Source organism: Rhagoletis pomonella, unplaced genomic scaffold (assembly GCF_013731165.1).
Source record: "Rhagoletis pomonella isolate Grant_MI unplaced genomic scaffold, Rhpom_1.0 Rhpom_scaffold_00007, whole genome shotgun sequence".
NCBI lineage: Eukaryota > Metazoa > Arthropoda > Insecta > Diptera > Tephritidae > Rhagoletis > Rhagoletis pomonella.
The window spans coordinates 13,225,628-13,249,788 of NW_023458561.1; the positions used below are offsets into that span (position 1 = coordinate 13,225,628).

Here is a 24,161-nt window from a genome sequence, read left to right on the forward strand (position 1 = left end):
TGTACAGAAATAATTCGTATATTTAACGAAATTACTTTCGTAAAATCTGCGCTTGTTTCGTAGAATGTGCGATTTTGCTTTCATTCTCCACACTGTAAAAAACATATTAAGAATTATAATACAACACTTTTATTTTGTTTTTATCGTTAATTTTAAGCGTTTTTGTTTAACAAAGCGTTTTGCAAAAACGCTTAACATTATTGATTAAAATATAATGAAAGTGTTGTGCTATAATATTAGTCATGTTTTTTATAGTGTTAATAATACGTTCTACGAAAGAAGAATAATTTTCTGACTACACTGTAGTTTAGAATTAATAAAAACGGTTATTTTACCTATAATAAAACTTAAGTCTTTTATTTATAGGCATACGAATAGGTTCTATACTACATATTTTTTATTGCTTAGGCTTCATTCAATAAAGAATATTGATGCAAATTGTTAAACTATGAGACTCAACAAAACTAAATATAATAAGATATAAAATATGAAAGAATATAAAAAATACTGGTTTTGCTTTCTTAAACATTATAATATTTTTATGTAGAGGCACTTGACAGATTCGCAGCTTCATCGATGTTGTTTCCTTGACGACTATAAATTAAAGGAAAATTATAAGGCGTCTTAAAAGCAAGTTTCAGTGAAAAGTCATACATGTACTTACTTTTAATTACATTAAGTAGTGCTCCTAGCTTAGGCTTGCCGTTGATAGGTAACTGATGAAATTGCCTATTTATCAAGTCCCACATTGCAGCGCAAGGCGCAGCGTAGGCGATGTTAAAAAACATTGTATGCTTAAAAGCATAGTATATCCACAGCTTTAATATTTAATTTTGTATTGTTTTTTTATCCAGCAAATCCCTTTTTAAAACATTTAAAATTATATTATACGTTTCACAGCAGCTAACAATTAATTCCGCAATGACACGCAATACAAAAAATATGATGAAATATTAAACTGCCGGTAATTGAGTATATTGTACGAAAACATTCGTATGTTGTACGAATTTAAGAAACATGTTTCTGCATTAAGTAGTACTTTATACGAAAGTATTAACTAAATTGTACGAATACAGAATTGTAGATTTCGTAAATTTAAAACCATACGTAAATATTACGAATGCCTTCCTACAATATACAAAATTCGTTATATTCGTACAGAGATTTGTTCAGTGCTTTACGAATGTGTTTCGTAAAATAAACGTAAGATTTCGTAAACTGTACTGAAAAAATGCCTTACGAAAGTCCTTTCGTTATATTTACGTATGGTTCGTTAAATCTTGTTTCGTTGTGAAAAATGTGTTCGTATTATGAATGTAAGTTTCGTACATTGTACAAAAACCAACACCACGAAAGGTTTTCGTAGCACTTTTACGAAATTTTATTTTCAGTGTGTGACCATTTAGGGGGTGAGATTGAAAGAAATCGTTCATTTGCTTTTTAAGGACCACCCTAATGTACATATGTACTAGGAATGTTAATCCAGGGATCCCGGTCTTTTTTAAGTCTTGAAATCCCGGGATTATTTGCCTAGAATCCCGGGATTTTCGGGATTTGTAATTTACACTGGTGGCAATAATAGAAACGCTTTATGTTGACCAGTTTTGGCTATATTTCTTTTGTTTATTTAATATTTCATTTTTTTTATAAATGTAGCTCAATTGCGGCAGGCAGTTTTGCACACAAAAATAAAATCAATATATTCGACGAAAAGAGAACGGGGCAATAAAAAGGCGACATTTTTTGGTAGAAACGAAAATACCATGAAAGTGTGTCCAAATCAATTGTCATTTCAAAATTCGAAATTGAGATTCAAGATTCATAATTAGCGATCCCAAAAACCCCGAAATTCCCTGTTTTGATAAAGTTTACTTATTTCTTCATTTTTGTGCTTGCCATATTAGATCCGCCATTTTGAATTTTTGAAAACTGACTACAGATTCGTATAAGTTGCAAATTTCAAGTACCGTTGAGTTTTGGCAATTTTTTTTCGTTGACAGTGTTCCTCATTATAAGCTTTTATTTTTTATATACAAAATAATGTCAAACATAGCTTGTATGGAAAAAATGCTAAAAATCAACGATAAGTCCTAGCTACTTCAAATTTACCTTTTGTTATACTAAACTGCGTACCAAAATTTTGCCTAAAGATGACGGTTAGAAAGTTAGAAACTTTAGTCAAACTTTGCACAATTTTTGAACACGGTCTGAAATTTGGATTTATATGGTGTTTGTTAAGTAATCAGTTATACTTTCGTAAAAAATAATATACATTAGATAAACTAAAAAAAAATAGCAAAAAAATTTTAAAATATCGCGTCTGATTTTTGGTTCACTTTACATATGTATGCATATATGTATGTATGTATGTATATGCAAACATAAGCATTATTGGCCAAAATGGAGCGGCCCAACTCAAAAACACTTTCATGTAGTATGTCCGTGAGATTCGTTGATACTGTTCCTTAGTCAAAGTATGCCAAAAACGTCATTCCTTTCTCTAGAATATTTTTGGGTTGAATAATGGCCTTTGATTAGCAATCAGCTACTGTATTTAACATACGAAATCCAGGGCCCTATTGCACCAACGAATTATCATTAGCATTTTAGCAAATTATCGAACTTGCGCAAAGTTTTGTGTTTCACCAACATGATAAGGAAAAGTCACTCAAATGAGTATTGATAAGTAAAATATCACTCTCACTCATTGATAAGCGTTGCACTAAAATTTGACATGCTTACCGAAAAGGCTTTAGCGGATAAGTGATAAGTTATGCAAATTATCAAAATTTATTAGCATTTCGTTGCACTAAAAATTTTTATTTATCACTTGTCATCTTTCATTTTGCTAACTTTAGCATTATTTTGCTAAAAATAATTTTACCTATCATACCAGTGATAGGGATAAATCGATACCATCAAGGTATTACTCAAATCAGTACTTGTACTTGTATCAACCAAGGTATCGATACCTACTCAGTATCGGAAAGGTATCGAGTACTTGTACATAGAACGACGACTTTGCAAATTTTTCAAAGTTATTGAATTTTTTTCACAAAAAATATGCATTTTTACAAGATTATTTATCTTCTAATATTTTTTCATACAGAACAATAGAATACATTTTTTACCAGATTAATATATAAAGTTTTTTCATATAAAATCAGTTTGAGAAAATAACTCCTTTTTTGTTATATTTGCCCAAAAAATCAACTTTTCCAAGGGTTTTCCTGAAAGGCGAGATTTTGATATACGGGCATGTTCTGAAATTCGAAACTTTGAACTCGACTCGATTTGCCAAATATTTTTTAATTGTATCTGATAAAAAGAGTGAATATTCTAATTGAAACCCGTAAAAGAAGCAGCAGCGATATGAAATAAATCATTTTAATGCGAGACTTGCAAATTTTTGGGTTAAAAACCATCAAGAAAATTATCGAAATCGAGTCGATTTGAAATTTTCGAATTTTAGAACATGCCTGATAGTTGTACCTGTTTTTTTAGAAAAGCCTCTAACAAGAGACAGATGACCCAACAACCGTTATGTATAGACGGGCTTGCTTATATATCTGCGGAAATGTAGTGCGCATATCTTCCCATTCCTCTAATGGGCTGCTTTTCAAAAAAGATGCTGAAGCATAATAAGTTTTGCGCTTCCGATACAAGTACTTTTTTTCGATACCTACTTGGATCGCAGTAAAAAGTATCGAGTAAAAAACTACTTGGTAAATTGAGAAAAGTATCGAGTGTGTACTCGGATTTACTTGTATCGATTTATCCCTAACCAGTGATAAGTTACATTTATTCAGTCTGAATGAATTTATTTATTGTAAAAGGATAATACGTTAAGAGTTTAAAAATGAAGCTCTAACACGTGATTCGATAAAATATTGACACAAAAAATGCTTCGATTCGAACTATTAAATTTATTAGAGGAGGAAAATCCGCAAATAATAAAAGAAAAAATCAGCTACTGTTTAGATATTGATGTAGTAGAAAAATTTCGGTTATCTCGTAGCCAAATTGAAGAAATTTTATTAAAAATTGGAGCGGACCTACAATATAATAGTGAGCGTAATAATGGCTTAAGTCCGCTACAGCAATTATTATCGACTCTGCACTAATTACTGTCCGTCTCCACAGGATAAAGTTTATTGCTGTCCAGCAGTCATTTTGGTCGCTAGATATAAATTATATCAGTGGCAATATTTGTGTGGGCTTTTTATATCTTGAAATAAGCATTTGTAAGATAGCTTCAAAAACGTATTTTTGCCGGATTTAATCGCTAAAAAATTTAGAAAATAGGATATTTAACATCCAAGTACATAATAACAAATATTTTACCAGAAAACAGCTCAATTTTTGTTTTATAAGAAATTGTCAATGATGTTGCCGCCACGAAGTTCTCGTGCAAATGAAAATGTAGCTGTCAAACCACTAAATTGCCGTCAATAGATGGCAAGATATAAGCTCTGATATATATTGCTCTTGAAGAGAAATGAGCGATCTCCATTGGCTATTTATATTCTAACATAAATATGTATCAAGATATAAACTTTATCCTATGGAGATGGGCAGTTAGGTAATGGTAGCCAATATCATGGAATTGGTCAATTGCCTGGGGTTCACAAATTAACGGCATGTACCGTAATTAATCGAGTGGCAAATGCCCTGATAAACAAATTGATGGATGAAACTATTAGTTGGCCGGAATTTACGAAAAATATTGTCACACAATTTTTCAACATTGGTGGATTTCCTTAAGTCGCAAGGTACGTTGATGGAACTATGATAAATAGCGACGCCCCTAAGGCTACTGAGTACCAATTTGTTAACCGGTATGGAAATCATTCAATTAATGCAATGTGGTTCTTGTGTTTTTGTTACTGAATTATTTTGGAAAGATTCAAATAAAAAATCCTTAAATGTAGAAAATATAGTTATTTATATAAACATACATATGATAGTCAAGGCGGACTTACTTTTTTCTTTAATAATTTTTAAGGCAGCCAATTTATTGGCTTTGCTTTGTGCGCGCGACATAGTAAGAAAAAAAGATAAATTGAAAATGTTTATCAAATCTCACATGGGTTTGCTAAGCTTTCGTTTTCCATTGAGAAAATCATTTCAGCTAAGCACATTATTGGAAAAGTTCTCCATTTGAAAAGTAAAAGAAATTGGCTGTGCAATGGTTATCAAATCGACCCATCCAAAAAACTTGTCAGTTATTAATTTTTTTATAAGTTGATTCGTTTTTTTGATAAGTACAAAGTGCAACACTTATCAACTTTACTTTTCAAAAAAAGGCTTATCCAAAAGTTGTAAAGTGATAAATGATAAGCCGTTGGTGCAATTGGGGCCAGGTCATCTTATGCTACACGGGGTACTAAGTGTTTGTTTTTTTTTTTTTTTAATTTAGGTGTTACAAAACCACATAACAAAACATAACAATGTACAGTTTACTTAAATTTTACCTCCGGCGAATGAAGAAATCGCATTCTAAACGAAATGGACAATTAAGAAAACTAAGAAGAAAATATTGAATTCTGTATAGGTAATCTCGTTTCACCTTTTTGTATGTAACAAATCCAATTATAACCTTGATGTAAGCAAGCGTGTTACCAATTCAATAAGCTACTACATACATATGCATTTGTAATACATGTACATTTGTAAATTTGTAAAAGTGCTAAGTAAGTTTTTAGTATGTTTCGTTGTGTTTGGAGGGTGGCTCTGAACTGTGCTCTTACATATATACATACATACATGCTGGTAATTAGAATCCATGCATCACCCTTTTTTGCCGTAATACTTGTGCGCACGTACATGAATATGTGAATGAACCCGGTTGCCCACAGCTGTGGAGGTAAAGCAAATGGTTAGCAAAACAAGTGATGAAACCAAATGGTTTCGCGGATATTTGGGAACCTCGTAACCGCTAAGGCTATGTCTTTATAAGTACACTAGCACATGCCCGCTTGCTTGGCGGCGCCTAATAAGATCTTTTGCGTTGGCCAATTCAAAAATAGTGTTTAAAAGCAAAAGCAGTGTGTAAAGGAAACATTTTTAGTAAAGATTGAAACGACTAAATAACGGAATCCTCCTCACACATATGCCAAGAATAGTTTCGCTGTGATTCCATATGGAATAGTAATCCTTTTCGATGTAATGCGTTTTACCTATGGTCTTATTTCAACCTGTGAGATCTCCGCCAAGCGTGCGTAATATTCTTCTAAGATCCTGCAACTTCAGCATTGGTCCGGTGTTCCATGTAAGCCAATAAAAGTGCCTTGTACGGAAACTCAAGAGCACAGATGAGCGTTTTCAATTATAGGAAGGCCAAGAATCCTCGCTGCCCCACAGGATGAAAAGTTTTCGCGTAAATGAAACCATTGATATACCTACCCTGTTCCTTCTTGGACAGATGTGGTCGAATATTTCCTTGTCAATTCGCCCCTTTTACAATTCGTCTTAATATTTATGAATTGGTTTCTTTGAGTCTTACTGCTGTAATAGCGGCCGCTTCGAGCAACTTCGTCAATCGGAGGTAGATACAAGATCACGCTTACACAGTGTTACGGTCTTTATATGCATACTTAATCGGATTCTTGATTTAGCCATCTGAAAAGTAAATTCGTCTAAGATAAACAAACCCTGTGGGGGTTTCTATATATTTCGGGTGCAGCGTCATCCATTGGGTCCCTTTTCTGCAAAACCTTTGCTTGTCATGAAATGAATACGAATTATGAGTTCCAATCAGATTTTATAAAAAATAAGGATTTTCTAAATACCTAAACTCCAGCGGGTCCATTTTTAGCAAAGGAATTTTTTATAATACAGGTAGTCACGCTGCGAATTTGAACGAAATCTTTTAATAAATACGACTTTTATAAGTAACTCTACTCCAGCGCCACCAGCGTGTTTTCTAGTAGCCCATAATAGGACCTCCGACAATTTGACTAGGCTCTATTGAGTGGTTTTTGAGTTTAGTCCGAAAAACGGAAATGGCTATCATTTTATGTATGTAATCTTCTTTATCCTGAGTTTCGCCCGAAAAAAAATTCACGCGAAAATTTTGATTCCCCCATAGTAAGTACATGGAAACCAAAAGCGAAAAGTGAACCGGTTCAGGGAAGATGAAACTCATGATAAGGCTGAATATGTTTCGAATGAAAAAAAAAAAAATCATCATGAAAGTAATAAACGTTTCGTATGTGTATTAACAAAATAGGTTCATAAATACGGCTTTTATAAATAACTCGACTCCAGCACCACCTAGCGGGTCCGTTTTTCGCAAGTGCTTTTTTCATCATGCTTACGAAATGGGTTCATAAATACAACTCTTATAAATAAATCGCCTCCTGCGCCACCTAGCGGCTCCGTTTTTGGTACACGTATTTTTCATTATGCTAAACTATACCTTTTGAATTTGAAAGAAATCGGTTCATAAATACGACTTTTATAAATAACTCGACTCCCGCGCCACATAGCGGGTCTATTTTTGGTAAACGTATTTGCCATCATGCTGGTAGCTTACATTTTGAATTTAAAAGAAATCGGTTCATAAATACGATTTTTATAAATAACTCGACCCAGCATCACCTACCGAGTTTTCTGGTAGCCTATAATAGGACCATATATCCAAGGTATAAGCTCTGAAAATTTTACTGAAATCTATGCAGTAGTTTTGGAGTTAACTCCGAATAACGAAAACGGCTATTATTTTATACTAGGAGTCAAATTCAATTTTCAGCTTCGGACTGTTGAAATACAATTTCATCGAATGCAAATTTTTTTTAAAGAAAAATTTTTTTATTTATGTACATACACTTCTTGATAGTTGCTGTAACCACCTAAGCGATTCAAGCCGAGTCCCACCAATGTATGCTTACTCTTAGTTGCAGGATTACTTAAGTCCGAAGTTTTTCTCATGCTAATTTATGAAAACTGTAAAATGAAAAGCTGCGTTGCATTTGTAAACAACATGTGAAAGAGCTGATGCAATTTATAGGAAATATTTTTAGCAGAATAGAAGCCAAATGCACCAAAATAACGAAATCTTTTGAGAAGTAAACTTTTGTGTGTAATGCCGAATTTCCACTAGGCATTGAAATAACAAAAAATGTATGCCATGTGGAAATGAACTTAATGACTGTGTTTTTAATGTAATAAATGATTATTTTTTAATTTTGTCATTTGTCATTTTTGCCATTTAATGCCTAGTGGAAATCCTGCATAAGAATTTTTGCCTGAACAAATAATTCTGTAAACAAACGTCTTTCATTTATACACTTGCAGCCAAGGTGTGATTAAACAAGGTGTGATTGACAACTCAGTTAGGCTCTCTTTTAAGGTACTATACTGCCAAAAATATAAACAATCGATTAGAAATTCATACAAAATTTTGTCAATTTGTCTTTGGATGGTTCTTCTGAGAGCAATGTCAAATTCAATCACACTTTGTTGGATACATTTTGCTTACAGCATGGTACAATAATTACAGGTACTGTCCATGATAAAAATATAGTAAGGTAGAACCGCTGAGAGTCACTTTTAAAATTCTTGACGTTTCCAAACATTATAATTTTTAAATTTACTCACAAACTCACACAAATTTTGATATGTATTTACAAGCAAATTTTTTTTCCGGCTTTTGCAAATTAAATAAGTTGTCTGCAAGATGGTTTGTTTAAAAAAATACGTGTACATATGTATGTATATGGAATATGGGGTATGGAAATATCCCTTTTCCCCAGCAGTAACCGTTTTAGTGTGGGCAATAATGATATTTTTTAAATAGGGCAGATCGGCATATGCGCTCTCTGGGAAGATAATACCTGCAATTATTGTACCATGGGCAAACTTAAAAAAAAATAATAAAAATCGTGGCCGAAGAATGGAAAGAACCAAAAATATGTGGAAAAACAAAAATTATTTTGAGTAAAAAAATTGATTACTTAAATTTAAAATGCACCTTAATAAAATATTAAATATTCGGTTTATGCAGAATCTTACGAAATTCAGTTCATGGGCCATGTTACGCAGCGATGAACCAGAGGTCAGGTCGAATGACATCGCAATGTACATATGTAACTATTTTTGCCCATATATTTTTACAATTTTGGTTTGCTAGTGCTACAAGCAAGGCGTATACGCCTTGGTTACAAGTAAGCGTGGTCCATATACCATATATGTACTCGTATTTTTTAAAAAAAACCATCTTGCCGAGAACTTATTTAATTTGCAAAAGCCGGTAAAAAAGCCTTTGCTTGTCAATAAATTCAAAATTTGTGTGACTAACTTCATTTCAATCGTTTTTTCTTTTTTTGATGATATGATGTATGATAAATGTATTACATATGTACATACAGTGACGAACAAAAGTATTGGCACAGTGAATTTTTCGCCATATATGCTAAGTTTTTTATTCTAATTTATTTTCGATAATTTTTTATAAAAATATAGTTCATTTTACACCAGAAAACGTAATAATAACATCTCCAAACATTGTGCAAAACTCAGGAAAATTCTTTAAATTTGCACACTAATTTGCAACTTTTTATTCAGACTTTTTAAAAAAATTCAAAGTATGCAGTTTTATAGCCTACTCAAAGTGCAAGTTCAAAGTTGCTAGAAAATCGCGTTGATTTTTGGCATTTGGTGATAAGTTTAACATGGGGTGATCGGCAAGGTTTATTTATTAATTTTTGGCCTTTTCCTATCGGTCGCTTCTTCGTAATAGGTGGAATTATCCACTTCGAGATGTAATCTCCTTTTTCCAATAGGCATAAACTGCAGTTAATACTTGGTGGAAATCAAATATTACTTGGCATTAAAACCTCTGTTAGTCTCCGCATTCGGCTATTCATAGCCCAGGCTCCCCTCAACTGCTTTTTAACCGACTTCCAAACAAAGGAGGTGATCAGTTCGTCAGAATATTTTTATTTTTTTTTTATGTATGTTACCGCATAACTTTGGACCACGTCAACCGATTTCGATAAGGTAGTGTCTCAGAGGTGGTTCCATACTAATCTGATTTAGATCCGACCACTGGATAATGAAATATATATATATATATTTATAGGTCGGCCGCTGTGGTGTAGTGGTTAGCAGTGCGCGCTTCCACTCCGCATCACCTGGGTTCAAGCCCTGGTCAAAGCAACATCGCAAAAAAAATATAGAAAAAAGGTTTTTTCTTAACAGCGGTCGTCCCTCGACAGGCAATGGCAAACCTCCGAGTGCATTTCTGCCATGAAAAACAGCTTCTCATAAAAAATACAATCGCCGTTCGGAGTCGGCGTAAAACTGTAGGTCCCTCCGCTTTGTGTGACAACATCAAGGCGCACGCCACAAATCTGAGGAGAAGCTCGGCCAAACACTAACATATGTGTAAGCGCCAATCTATTATTATTATTATTATTATATATATATATATTTTTTTTAAGTCGGTTTTTTTTTTTGCTAAAAACTACTTGTATGCCATTTTTGGCTGTTGTGTGCTCTTATTAGAAATTGCAAAAGTTCGGTACCGAGTATTGAAAGTATTGGATACGTTTTAAATCGGTACCGAGTATCGATCAATACTTAAAAGTATCGACTCAGCACATCACTACCTAATGTTACGTTACGACTCTAATACACGTATGCACACATACTTACTTAAGTATGTAAATACATTAGCAATTTATTTTATTTTTGTAATTGCAAAATGTTCTGATAAAGCGTTGGGCCCGCGCGCATTCAGCGGAGTGTGGAAGAACAAGTGCACGTGCTTCAAACCACCGAACAATCGTTGGGATCACTGCAGCCAGCGCGAGAACAGCGCCGCAGCGCATGCAAGTAACGCTCATGAGTCGGAAGTAGCGAGCGATCACCTTGCACCGAGAACGTTTAGGTGCGTTAAGTCTCACGAATAAATTAAACGAACAGGTAATTCGAAAAATAAACAAAAAGATGGCATGCGATCAGTGTTGCCGAGAATGATTTTTAGTGGCAGCCAAATTCCTTTTAAAAAAGGGCTAAAAAGAGCTAAAAAAAATTCGTTGTGGCTAAAAATGGTAGCTAAAGTTGTTTACCATCAAGTGATTGTAGCATCAGGCTGGAAGCATATAACATACCAGCTTGCTGGTACAATATTTATTTCTTTACAAATGAGGTCCAAAAACGACCGAAATGATTAGAGCCGAAATCTCATAATTTTTCCACAAACACGGCTTTGACTCATATGGTGCAAGAAGTTTTCGGTAAAATACTTAAATAAAATTATAGATTAAAAAACTAAAACCTCTATTATAATTTGCATTCGTACTGTCATCAGGTATGAGAATAGAAATCGCTGCATCTTTTAGGCGCATCAATATTTCATAGTTACATCCCGAGCTAATAAAAGAGAGGTAAAAAAGGGCTAATTTCACCATTCGCGATACCAGAATGCTGGTATTATCATACCATTTTTAAATCGTTTTTGATGTCGCACCAGCAGCCAGTACAAATACACCACAAGAACACACACGGTCAATCGGCTGCCACCAGCATTTGAAGGCGCCAGCATGATGGTATCATCCATGGGAACTTTAACACATTAAGCATATTTGGGGCTGTAAACTTATCTATTTTAAAGTATAGTTAAATCCTTAATATGTAAGTTAACGGCCCTAACACTTTTATAGTTTGTATAAAAACCTAAGGAGCGTACAATACATTTACACACATACATATATATACATATATTAGAGTCTATCTTAGTTTAAAAGTTCATCTCATACATAAATGAAAAAAATTAGATCAAATTAAGCATACATATACAACTTTTTCATGTCAAGTAAGAATAAATTTTCCAAAGAGCTAAAAAAAGGGCTAGGGGCAATTTTAAATTTACGTGTCCAAAAAAGGGATGTGGTAGCTAAATCTAGCCACCAAAAGGCTAAAACGGCAACACTGCATGCGATTGAGTATACATATTCATACACACATAAATATGTACGTATGCACAAACACATGATATGTATGTGCATATCATACGCAAAAAAACAGCAATCATTTCAATGAATTGCCATTTTCGAGTTTTCATTAATAACAAGTTTGATGTTTCGCTGTGTGTTTCTCACTGTAACGCACTGTATAACTGTTACAGATAATGCAATCATACAGGTATATATGTACGTATGTACATTAGGGTGGTCCAAAAACAGTAAAGTCGGAATGGTAATGCTCTCAACTCCTAGGATTGTTCTATATCGAAAAAGAGTATACCCCTATTTTTTTATTTTGAAATCAAAGAATATTTAGAGGTCGCTCAAAACGCTCCAAGTTTTCCATGTATTTTTATATGGGAAAAATTAAATTTTTCGTAGAAATGGTATAGAATTCTTGAAAATCAATTTTTTTGTCGATCGGTAAACTCTGGCTCTCTTCTGAAGACCTTAAATAATAATACCCAATTGATTATTTAACCATTTTTTAATACTAACGCTTTTTTATTGGTCGTCCCATTGCATTTTTCGGGGTTTTTGGAGGACCTATAAATTATAGTTCCGATGAAAAAATGGTTAAATAAACAATTGGGTTTTATTATTGGGAATCTCCTGCAGATAAGCCGAGTTTTCTGGTAGAAAAATTCTGATTTTTAACTATTCTATACTAGAGCTCTCGATTTTGTTCGCACATTTTCAAACAGCCCGGGTATATGAGCAGCCCTGCAAAAATCGCGACTACTCCATGCATGCGTGTAAATAGTACTCCCTAAGGACCAAGGAGTACTCCAAAATTAACCACAATTCATATAAAAAATATAGTCCAATTAACATTGCGATGTCCTAGGGCAGGACCATATACTCCATCCCCGCATTACATCAGAGTAGCACAAAACTACTCCAACATATTAACAATGGCATTGTTGCTATATTTTTTCGTTTGTACACGCTTTTGTTCTTCACTTCTCAAATACTTTTTCGAAAATAATAAAAACCAAGACAAAAATTAAAAATTATATGTTGCCTCTGACGGTATTCGAACCCGAGCATGCTGGGAGCTAAGAACTAACAGCGAGCATCTCTACACGTTCAGCTGCAGCCAGACATGCAAATGTGCTTTCAAATGCTCAACTTCAATCACGTTTCGTTAAAACACGAGCAGTGATCGGATAACAAACAATGAGCTAGCGCAGAGACACCAGTTGGTCCGCAACAGCATGACAGAGGAGCACTTTTGTAAGTACGCCAATTTACCACAAATAGACTACATGATCCGACGATTTTTGCAGGGAGCGAGTACTCGCACACTTGTTCAATGCTCATTACTCGACAATTTTCGAGCATGAGCTCCAGCAATTCGAGTTTTTTCGAGTAATTTGAGCAATGTTTTTTTTATTATATTGACATTTTTGGTAGCAACTTTTTAAATTTTTCAAATTATTGATATATAATGCAAAGATTGTTACATTGGTATTTAATAATATAGGCTGCGTTTCTTTATACATTCCGGATAATCCCATTTCACAGCCGGAATAAACAGAATGCTTTTGAAATATACGTTAACATATCATCAGGAACGTTCTAAAGAATAAGTAAACAAAAAAGTTTATTCCAAACGTTCAGAATGAATAAAGAAATTCAGCCATAATTTATTTAACATGAAATAGAAAGCAGCTGCTGACAAATACGATTTACAAATTTTCTTTTGTTTATGAAATTGTTCAAAAACTCGAAAATTTTGAACAAACATTTGAGCAGTTGAGCAATGAACGAGTTTCGAGCGAGTATCGAGCTACTCGCATTGCTCGATACCCGGGTATCTAGAGCTCTATTCTATACCATTTCTACGAAAAGTTGTTTTTGCCCATATAAAATACATGGAAAACTTTGGGCGCTTTGAGCGACCTCTAATTTTTTTTTGATTTCAAAATAAAAAATAAGGGTATATGTACTTTTTTCGGTAGGGGGTGAGAGCATACAAATTTCGACTTTACTTTTTCACACGCATTTTTGAACCACCCTAATAAACATACACGCATATGCACATACGAAGTACTTACACAAGTACAGATACACACACAAGCAGACACATAAGTACATAGCTTAAAAGTCCCAAACATCCCCATCGACCATGCGGCAACGTCAGCAGCGGCAGCGATGTGGGGAAAGCAAAAGGCGATGGAGGCCGACAACTCGATCGACTGGCGACATTAGCGGACGGTACAAATGTGCTGGCGTATCGGGCGAGTCAAAACAAACGACTGTGCTTCCCGCAGCTGCAGCGGTGGCAACAACTGTAGCGACGCAGCTCGGCTACGCAGCAGCGCCGGGCAATTGAAAGCAGAGGGTATTTAACCGACCCCAAATCAATTTGCAATTTCAGTCTAAATTCGCGTTGCAGCGTTGCATGAACTTACCTAATAAAACGGAACGGTACAAAATACTCGCGAAATTCGCGCAATAAATAATCAGCACACCTAAAACGTTTGAACTTGAATTTTCAAAAAAAGAAAAAAAAACAGCCACTTACAAATAAAAACATATACGTACATAAATACATAAATATTGTCATATGTGCAAGTACATTTGGAATAACCGTAATTTTTTCACGGACTACGGAAATTTGGCGTGTGTGTGGGTGAATACACATCGCTTTGTGAGTTTGAGGTGGCCGAAGTCTTGCGATAAATGGTGTGGTAGACCATAACACCGCCAGTAAGCCAGTAACTCGCGACTGGCACTTTTGAAGACGAACCAGCTGATCAATAAAAAAAAATAATAATAAAAAAATTCAGTAAGACCAAAAGACCACGACAACAAGAAATAAAAAGTAAACAAACGAAACTGAAAACTACTGCTCACTCGCGCTGGTGTGCCATATTCAATGAAGTATATTGCACTTGATATCATGTACTGTAATCGCGAATCGATTATCTAACAGCAACAAGTGGGTGCGCGCCATGGTGTGACCTAGAAAAGCGGTTGTCGTGTTGAGATTAAATCGACAAAGTGGGTGATTCGTAAGCGACGCAAAGAGAAATGAATAAACTTTTCATTCAAGGCACGTTAATTTGGCCAAATCGAGACGGCGCTTAAGTTGCACACCTCATAACAATATGCAAGACTTTAATAAGGTTTAGTGCAAAGTATTGTCAGAAATTCAAGAACACTAACACAAATGAACAAAAAGACACTGTTAAAATTGCAATATTGATGTAAAACGCCATAAAAGTGAATAAATAGTATATGCGGCAATAAAAGCGAAAGTAAAATAATTGTGAAAAGTATGAGCTTAGCAACATGCAGCTGATAAAAAAATTAACGTGAGATAATATCGATATAAGACCGTTTAAGAAGTTTGAACTCTAATACCATTGGCGCTTGGTGGAGTGCAAAGCTTTACGCGCAGATACATAAGGAGTCTGCTAACCATTAGGAACGCGAACAGCTAGCTAGCCACCATTAGTGTTAAACTGCAAATTTTAAAAATTTGTGATAGGACGTATAAGTACATGAAGAGTACACACATATGCATAGTAAATATAGCTAAAAAAATACTCACATATTATTGTAATAAAATACACAACATCTAATCGAACAGTACAACAGCACCCTTTTGCCTATCTGAACCGAAAGCGAAGAATATGAGTGATAGCTCCTGCAGTCAGTTTGAAAACAGCGAAGCTTCCGATGTCAATAAAGCCATGGCGGAACCGACTGTAAGTGCCGGATATAAACAAGAAGTGTGTGGAACAAGCCAAATTAGCGCTGGTGAAGGAATTGGTGGCCATACATTTGTCGTAACAACGGTAATTACAAAAACGGAGCATCAAATATGCGATTCGAAAGAAAGTGGTACTAAGATGAAGCAGGGTGAAATTAACTCCGTTACTCCAGCCCAAGTCTTGGCTTGCAGTAGTTCCACTTCAGAAGCCCCTGTTCGCACGAGTTTAAAAGTATCGCAAAATACGGATATGTCGAAGGCGATAGTTCCTATTTCTTCCTCGCTGCCATCCAAATTGCTGCGCTTTCATGCCAAGCGTTCGACTAAATCTCTTTTGCATCAGGTTGTGCAATCGCAGTCTCTGGACTCGCAGTTCGGCAGCGACGAAGGTGCCGTGGGTGGTATCGAATACGAGGCGAACCGCGGCTCTGACGTTTTCGATACGCCGATTCCACTAACATCCGCACCGCCGTCTAGCAGCACGCCCGTTGAGTGTTATGAGGATAAGTTAATTGATGTTGGCATGGGTTCCTCAATCGAGGATTCAGAAGAGTCCGAAGAAGATGATGAATTGAAGCCACTCGCTGTCGATAATCATGTTTTGCGCGATGTTGTCTTAAGTCCATCAACTATAGAGCGTGAAAGCGGATCTTTTGAGTCTAATCCTACTGCACCCGCTGCAGCTGTTCTAAGTGAAGCAAATTTAGAAAAATTCCATAGGCATCATAGCCCACAACCGAACCACCAAAGTGACTATTACCGCCAAATGGATAATATTTATCTGCACCCAAACTTTAAATTAGAGCCTGACACCTTCAAACAGGATATTCCAGAAGCATCACCACCGCCAGCTGTGGCACCAGCTAATTCACCCACAGAGCCCAAGCGCGTGCACCGTTCTTTTTTGACAATGAAGAAACCTTCGTTTCCTGAGGCAAGTGAATGTGAAAAGAGCACTGTCGCTGGTATTGAAAACACTGCGGTGTCCTCTCCTACAGAACATATCGCCAAAACTAACATGAAATCCGACCAATCTAGTATTAACGAAATCGATACGTTAGACCCAGCATTGATACCAAGTGATGAGTTGGCTGCCGAAATTGCCGAGGCTGTTGAGTTTTACTTCTCAAACGAGAGTATACTCAAAGATGCGTTTCTGCTTAAGCATGTGCGACGCAACAAAGAAGGTTACGTCAGTCTTAAGTTGGTGTCGAGCTTTAAGCGTGTGAGACAATTATCCAAGGAGTGGAAAGTTGTTGGCGATGCTGTGCGACGCAAGTCTAAAAAGATAGAACTCAACGATGTGGGCACAAAAGTACGTCGCATCGATCCATTACCTAATTTCGATGAAACAATGCCTTCGCGTACCGTTGTCGCCTGCGACTTGCCACTCGATAAGCTTACCATCGAGAAAGTCTCAGAAATGTTCTCCAAATGCGGCGAGATCGCATTGATACGTATACTTAAACCAGGCATGGCAATCCCAGTGGATGTTAGGCAATTCATGAACAAATATCCTGAGGTTCAACATAAGGAGTGCGCCCTTGTCGAGTACTTAGAATCTTCGTCTGCTCGTGAAGCCAAAAACCTGGAGGGTCCATTTCAGGTGTTCGAAATGGTGGCTCCCAAGAAAAAGACTGGTAAGAAAGCCATCATACAGGTAGCCACACCAGTTGCGCGAATGGTTGAAAATTACCGTTACTACAATGACGCCACCTACGAGCGTACACGAGGAGGAAGTTTCAGTGGAGTGATTTCACATGACGTACCAGATTTACGTTATAAACTAAAACGTTTCAATTCAGACATTCATCCTAAGCCACTGCCTGAGCTTCATCATAACAACTATAGCGGACAACCGCACTATTACCATCAGCAGCCAAGTATGCACGCCACACAGCATCGTGGCAGCTTCGCCAGTGAGAACTCGCATCAATTCCAACCATATCAGCCTCGTGCGCCTATCAATAGCGATCACGCGTCCCCTGGTGGCATTTCTATGACCAATAACAATGCTGGTAGTGGTTACTTTTATGCCTATTCACCTCGTCGCTATAGCAACAATTCTACCATCTCTGCCAGTTCAGCTGCTGTCATTGATGCGCCTGTGAATGCATCACAAATGAGCGGCAATAATGCCAACAAAACCAGTGCCAACGGTTCTAACAGTAACTTAGTTAGACGTTTGTCAAACTGTTCGGACAATTACTCTAGTTTTTCTGACTCACGTCGACCATCGAACTGTTCGGAGAGCATGTCGCAAAGACGCGACTCGAACTGCTCCGATAACTGTCCGTGCTCTAGGCGTATTTCTGATTTTGGACAAACCGAAGTTTACCGCAAGATATCTCAAAGTTCTACTGGCAGTGGCGGTGAACGTCGTTTCTCCAACGGTTCTATGCAATTCGAGCGTACCTTCTCTAATGCCAGCGATCTGAACACCAACGGAAGCAATAACTTTCCAAGGCGTATGTCTAACGACTATAATTTTGAGCAGCGCAAACAATCAGTGGATACACAAACCGAAACGCCATACGATGACCCCAATGTTGGAGGTGGTGGGGGTGGCTATAACGTCTTTCCTCGACGGTACTCAAATAACTTCAACGTTGCTAATAAACTGGCTGCATATGACAACGCGCAGTATATTAATGGTCGGCGTATTTCCACCGATTCCGGTTATGATCGTCGTTATTCATTTGGCTCCGAATATGACGGTTCGCCACGTTCGCGCACCGGTAGCTTCCTAAATAACTACAAACACGGTGTTGACTTTGATGGACAACCACGCTCGCGAACAGGAAGTTTTCTCGATAACTCACCCCGATCCCGATCGGGATCATTCGCACAAAGGAACTCGGAGAATTTAGTACGCACGCCGATAGGACCTGATGGTAGCAAGGGTTTCGCTGGACGTGCCAGAAAGTTCGGCCAAACCATCTCACCAGTTAATTAAGTGCCAAGAAAATTTAGCCAATACTATATCTTAAAAATGTGCCTTAATATGCATAAGTACATGCGTACATACATACATATTTATTTAGGGAATCATGCGTACAAACAAATTTTTGGGCCGTTTTCTCAAGTAGGTTTTAAAATTTATTTGCCCTTTAAACATAAATTTTCTTCTGAAAAAACGTGTTTGAGGCGCAGATAAATTTTCAAACAAGGCGAATTAATATAAGGTGATGGCAGGAGTACAAAAACTTGCATGTATTTTGTTTTTGCTTTGGCGGCATAAACTGTCAAAATCTGTAAGAGTGTTTGTTCAAATTCAAACAAAATTTTTCAATTTGATATCAGAAGCCGTGCGGCGAAACACATACACAAAATCAGCTGAGCTAGTAACACCACCTTATATAAATTCGCCTTGTTTTCAAACCTACTTGAGGAAACAGAACTTGAAGTTTAAAAATCGATTGTTGTTATTTCTAATTCTATTATGATTACAAATATATATATAGTATGTATGTATAAGAAGTTATATACTTAGGGGTGCATATGCGACACCCCGTATTGTTTAAAATTTTGTTAACAAAAAAAAAATATGTAGATGTCAAAATAGATCAGGGAATTCTCAAGCGGGTCTGGATTAGCATAGTTGTGATTAATGTTGGCATACATACATACATTGACGGCACCGTACCTTTTGTTTGTGTTACCAACGATTTCTCCGAACGAAATGTGTAATTTAATTATGCTCGTTTGTGTGAATGTTTCGCTTTGTTTATAGAAATACATATGTATGAGATAATAAGCAAATATCCAACAAAGAATGAAAATATTTTAATTTTTAGCTTTTTAGCTGAACGCACTTTTATTGCTCAACCCAGCCTAAGAGACAATACCGTGTTCAAATTTGTAGGCAAGCGCCTAAACCTGTTGGATTTATTAATAAGAAAACTATTGCCAACTGAGTGATAATTTTCAATATTTTTGTGGCGAAGGAATAACAGCTAAAGTCCCCATCTTTTTAAACACAAATTTTAAAAGCAATTCGAGGAATGTACTATTCTAGTACTTCCATATTCAATAATTCAACTATTCAGCTAAGTAATAATATAATTGATGAGTCCTTTTCGGACTTTGGATGTTATTTCTTGTCACCATAGATAGTTTCGTAAGTTTTTTTTTGTAACTGTGCAAACGTATTCTATAAAGTTTTTTTTTGTTAATGAACTAACAAATCGCACACCGTCTTCAAAAGAGTCAACTCAAAATTTGGCATTTTTGAAATTATGCGCTAAAAATGTACACAGAGCGTTTATTTACCTTTCAGCAAAAGCTGGAGCAAATTTGTGTTATAATTTGTTAAATAAACCTAAGGTAAAGTCGCCCTTGCCCATATGATTAGCATGCGCTATGAAATAGTTTTTCGCATTTTTTGACGAACGTATTATTTTGAGTTGTGACTCTTTTGAAGACGGTGTGCGAAATATAGTTCTGTGCTGGAAAGGAAAAGGTGCCTTAGTAAAATTTTTGCAAATAAATACTATATAGATCCTTTTAGTTTTGGAGTAAACTCTAGCACTAACGTAAGCTCAATTATCGTCATCAGGCAAAACTAAATTGAGATGAATTTATATACCTTCCAAAAAATCTACTAGAATATCTTAACCTATAATTCGAATTTCAATTGGATGCCATCGATACATCTTTATTTCGGTACTTGCTTAAGTCGATTTACCAAAATTGTTCCTTTTTGGCTCAGAATTTTTAGTTAGTCTAAATTTGATTTCTGTAGAAATCTAAGTATCAAAATTTCAATTAAAAATAATTATAAAATATTTGATAAACGTTGTGTTTTAATTATAATTAGGCATATCTCTGACCGTAAGTACTCATGCAGCGCCGGCTTTAGGATCTATGGGCCCATAGGCTTTTTCAATGGTGCGGGTGAAGGAAAAATGTCGGCCTAAAAATAAGAACAAACTTACTCTATTTAAGTATATGGAATCTAAATATTTCATTCTTGAAATAAGAATTTCGTACTCAAATCAAATATGATGCTTCTTTATTATGAGTACGAGTATTTTATTTTAAGAAACATAAAGAAAAGGGTTGGGTTAGTTATCACAACCTTTCATACTTCAACTTAGAATGCTAGATGTACATATATATATGAACCATATTTTCGCAAAAAGACCCGTGAAAAATTAATGATATATACCAATTTTTTTTGTCGTTTAAAGCGCTCTAAGTTTACTGTGTGGCACATGGCGGCCGCTGTGGTGTAGTGGTAAGCAGTGCGCGCTTCCACTCCGCGCAGCGAAAAACGAAAACGGCTTTTTCTTAACAGCGGTCGCCTCTCGGCAGGCAATGGCAAAACTCCGGGTGTATTTCTGCCATCAAAAACAGCTTCTCATAAAAATACAATCGCCGTTCGGAGTCGGCGTAAGACTGTAGGTCCTACCCCTTTGTGTGGCAACTGACCCCGGGAGTCCCGAGCCCTTTTTTTGAGTCCCGAAATCCCGGGAACAAGCCCTCGGGATCCCGGGATATAATTTATTTTAGGACCAAATTAAAATAAAACGACATGCAGACACTGTAATGGCATAAAAGAATTATAAAATACAACCCTATTAATAATTAAATAATCTATTACAACTAGCTGTACCCTGCCACGTTTTGCTGTGGCATATACCTGTTACATGGATGATAAGTGATTAACGTAACAAAGCATACGTTTCATATAAGTTTGATTTTGTAATGAGTACTTGTGTGCACACAATATTTGTCGTTTTTGCATTCTCTGTATAGATATTAAGGATATCTGGTTTGCCGACATGGGAACATACAACATCTGAGAAGCAATCAGCTTCTAAATCTAAACCATACTTTTCCGAAGTTTGACCTGGAGCATTATTCATTGTGATTCCGAATGTCAATCGAATTGGGAATTGCAATCTTTTAAATTGAAATGGTGTATCGGTCGGAATCATGGGAATTCTACACCTATGAAAGGCCAAGTTAAAATCTTTACTTACACTACTTTCTTCACCAAATTCTTAAGTGCGGTGTTTATCGACGTATATGTTATTTCCACACTTTGAATGCTGGATTGAATAACATTAGTGGTATTCACCAAAGTGAGCAAGAGGCCTGGCAGTCTGGTGAAAGAGCAGATCAGCTCAAGCAACGACTGTTGTCAATACCACTATTATTTAGTTGATAGACATCCTTGTTCTTCGCAGCAAGAATAGCTCGTTCAGTGAGCCAGTGGCGATTGCTGGAATTAATTTTCTTAATAAAATCAAGAAACTACAGACAATGTTTGCGTAAAATCTCCTGCAAGCAATATCAATGCATTACCGAATGGTTGAACGTTTCCACGCAAATTTCGTAACAATCGATCAAGAACCTCAAGCGATCTTTATGTGCCATGGTGCACTCATCCCAAATAATGAGTTTAAATTTGTGTAATACTTTTTCCATACCGGATTTTCTGGAAATATCGCACACGCGGGAGTTTCGATGATTTATATGGCAGCTCAGGAGCTGAATTAGCAATGCTTCCACCTGGTAGCAATGTCGCAGCAATTTCCGATGAAGCGATAGCTAAGGTTATGTAATTTTTTGATTGAACCGTTGCTAGAATCAATTTGATAAGGACTGTTTTCCTAGTTTCTCCTGGCGCATCCAAGAAGGTCAACCAACTCCGTAATTTATCATATGCTTCTTTTTATTTGGCGCTGTAACCGCATAAGCGATTTCGGCCGAGTTCGACAAAGCACGCCAGTTGTTTCTCTCTGCCAACTGACGCCAATTGGAAATGCCATGTGAAGCCAAGTCCTTCTCCCCTTGGTCTCTCCGTTAGAGTGGGGCCTCCCTCTTCCTCTGCTACCAACAGCGGATTGCGAGTTGACTACTTTCAGACCTGGAACGTCGGTTCCTATTCGAACGACATGGCCAAGCCAGCGGAATCGCTGTATTTTCATTCGCTGCACTATGTACATTTCGTTGTAAAGATCATACAACTCACCGTTCCATCGTCTACGGTACTCCAGTTGCCAACGCGTAGAGGTCTGTAAATCTTCCACAACATCTTTTTCTCGAATACTCCAAGAGCCGCCTCATCGAATGTTGTCATTGTCTAAGCTTCTGCGCCATATAACAGCTCGGACATGATGAGTGCCTTATAGAGTGTGGTTTTGTCCGTCGAGAGAAGACTTTACTCCCGAATTGCCTACTCAGTCTAAAGTAGCACTTGTTGGCAAGAGGGATTCCGCGTGGGATTTCCATTCTGATATATTTATCGGTGATAATGCTGGTTCCCTGGTATACGAAATTCTCCAATTTCTCGAAATTATAACTTTCAATAGTGACGTGGGTGCCAAGGTCCGAATGCGCTGACTGTTTATCTTATGACAGGAGATACTACTTCGTCTTCTCCTCGTTTACCACCAGACCCATTCGCTTTGCTTCCTTATCCAGCTTGGAAAAGGCAGAACAGACTTCGCGATTTTTGTTTCCGATGTTGCCGATGTAATCGGCACACGCCAGAAATTACACGCCTTTGTAAAAAATTGTTCCTTCGTGATTCAGTTCAGCAGCTCTTATTAGTTTAACGTTTGCATCATGCGATCGTAAATGCCCTTCTGCTTTCGCTTTAATTTGGGAATCTTTGATCGGGAATAGGAGTTCAAAATAGTAATGATAATCGTAATCATAATAATATTATCTCATGTTGTTCAAAATCTCTTTACCCGCAATACACGTAGTAGGCTATGGCAACCCCAAACGAAATTGTTTACGGTTAAAAGTTAGTTGATATATAATGCCAGGGAATGGTGTCAACAATTTTAAGTTTTCATTAAGTATTTTTCAAACAGCTTTCATGGGATAGTTTTTTGTTTTCGTTACTCTTGTATCATTTTGTTATTTGTTTCAGTAGTTTTTAACCGACTTCAAAAAAAAGAGAAGGTTATCAATTCGTCGGAATATATACTTTTTTATACCGCTTAACTTTGGACCACGTCAACCGATTTCCAGGTGGTCCCATACTAATTTGGTTTAGATCCGATCATTGGATCATGAAACAATTAACGGCACTATTAAATTGTTATATGAGAATTGAAGTCGGTTGTGTTTTTGCTTAAAAATTACTTGTTTATTAATTTTTTACATTAAATGTTTTGCGTACCAGCTCTTTGTTGATAATATGATCACTTCGTTTGATAAGATGTTGTAAATTCTATATTTATTTAAACAGTTCGGATTTTGGATAAGTGGAAAGATTAAAAAAATATCTCTAGTAAAGCTTTCCCAAACACTTTTTGTTTGGAACCAGTTATGTAATACATATTTTATTTTATTTCAATATTTTCAGTCTTTACTTTTAGATAGGTAATAGTAAATATTTCCAAATCAAGATTTTTCAAATACCTTTCGTTTGGCACCCTTATTGTACCTCAAACATGTTTTCGATTGTAAGTCTTCTTAAAAATCTTTAGTTTGAAAACCAC

At 36.3% G+C, this 24,161-nt stretch overlaps 1 protein-coding gene across 1 annotated transcript; it reads left to right on the plus strand.

Annotated features, from left to right (window-relative positions):
- Positions 1-15,482: 15,482 nt before the first annotated feature.
- On the plus strand, positions 15,483-18,875 carry LOC118743636. Its single transcript, XM_036476401.1, has one exon. The coding sequence runs from the start codon at positions 15,617-15,619 to the stop codon at positions 18,650-18,652; it is 3,036 nt and encodes a 1,011-aa protein (XP_036332294.1). The 5' UTR covers positions 15,483-15,616; the 3' UTR covers positions 18,653-18,875.
- The last annotated feature ends 5,286 nt before the right edge of the window (positions 18,876-24,161 follow it).

Excerpts from the sequence above, each read along its gene's own strand:
- LOC118743636 (XM_036476401.1), top strand. The coding sequence starts at position 15,617 with ATGAGTGATAGCTCCTGCAGTCAGTTTGAAAACAGCGAAGCTTCCGAT.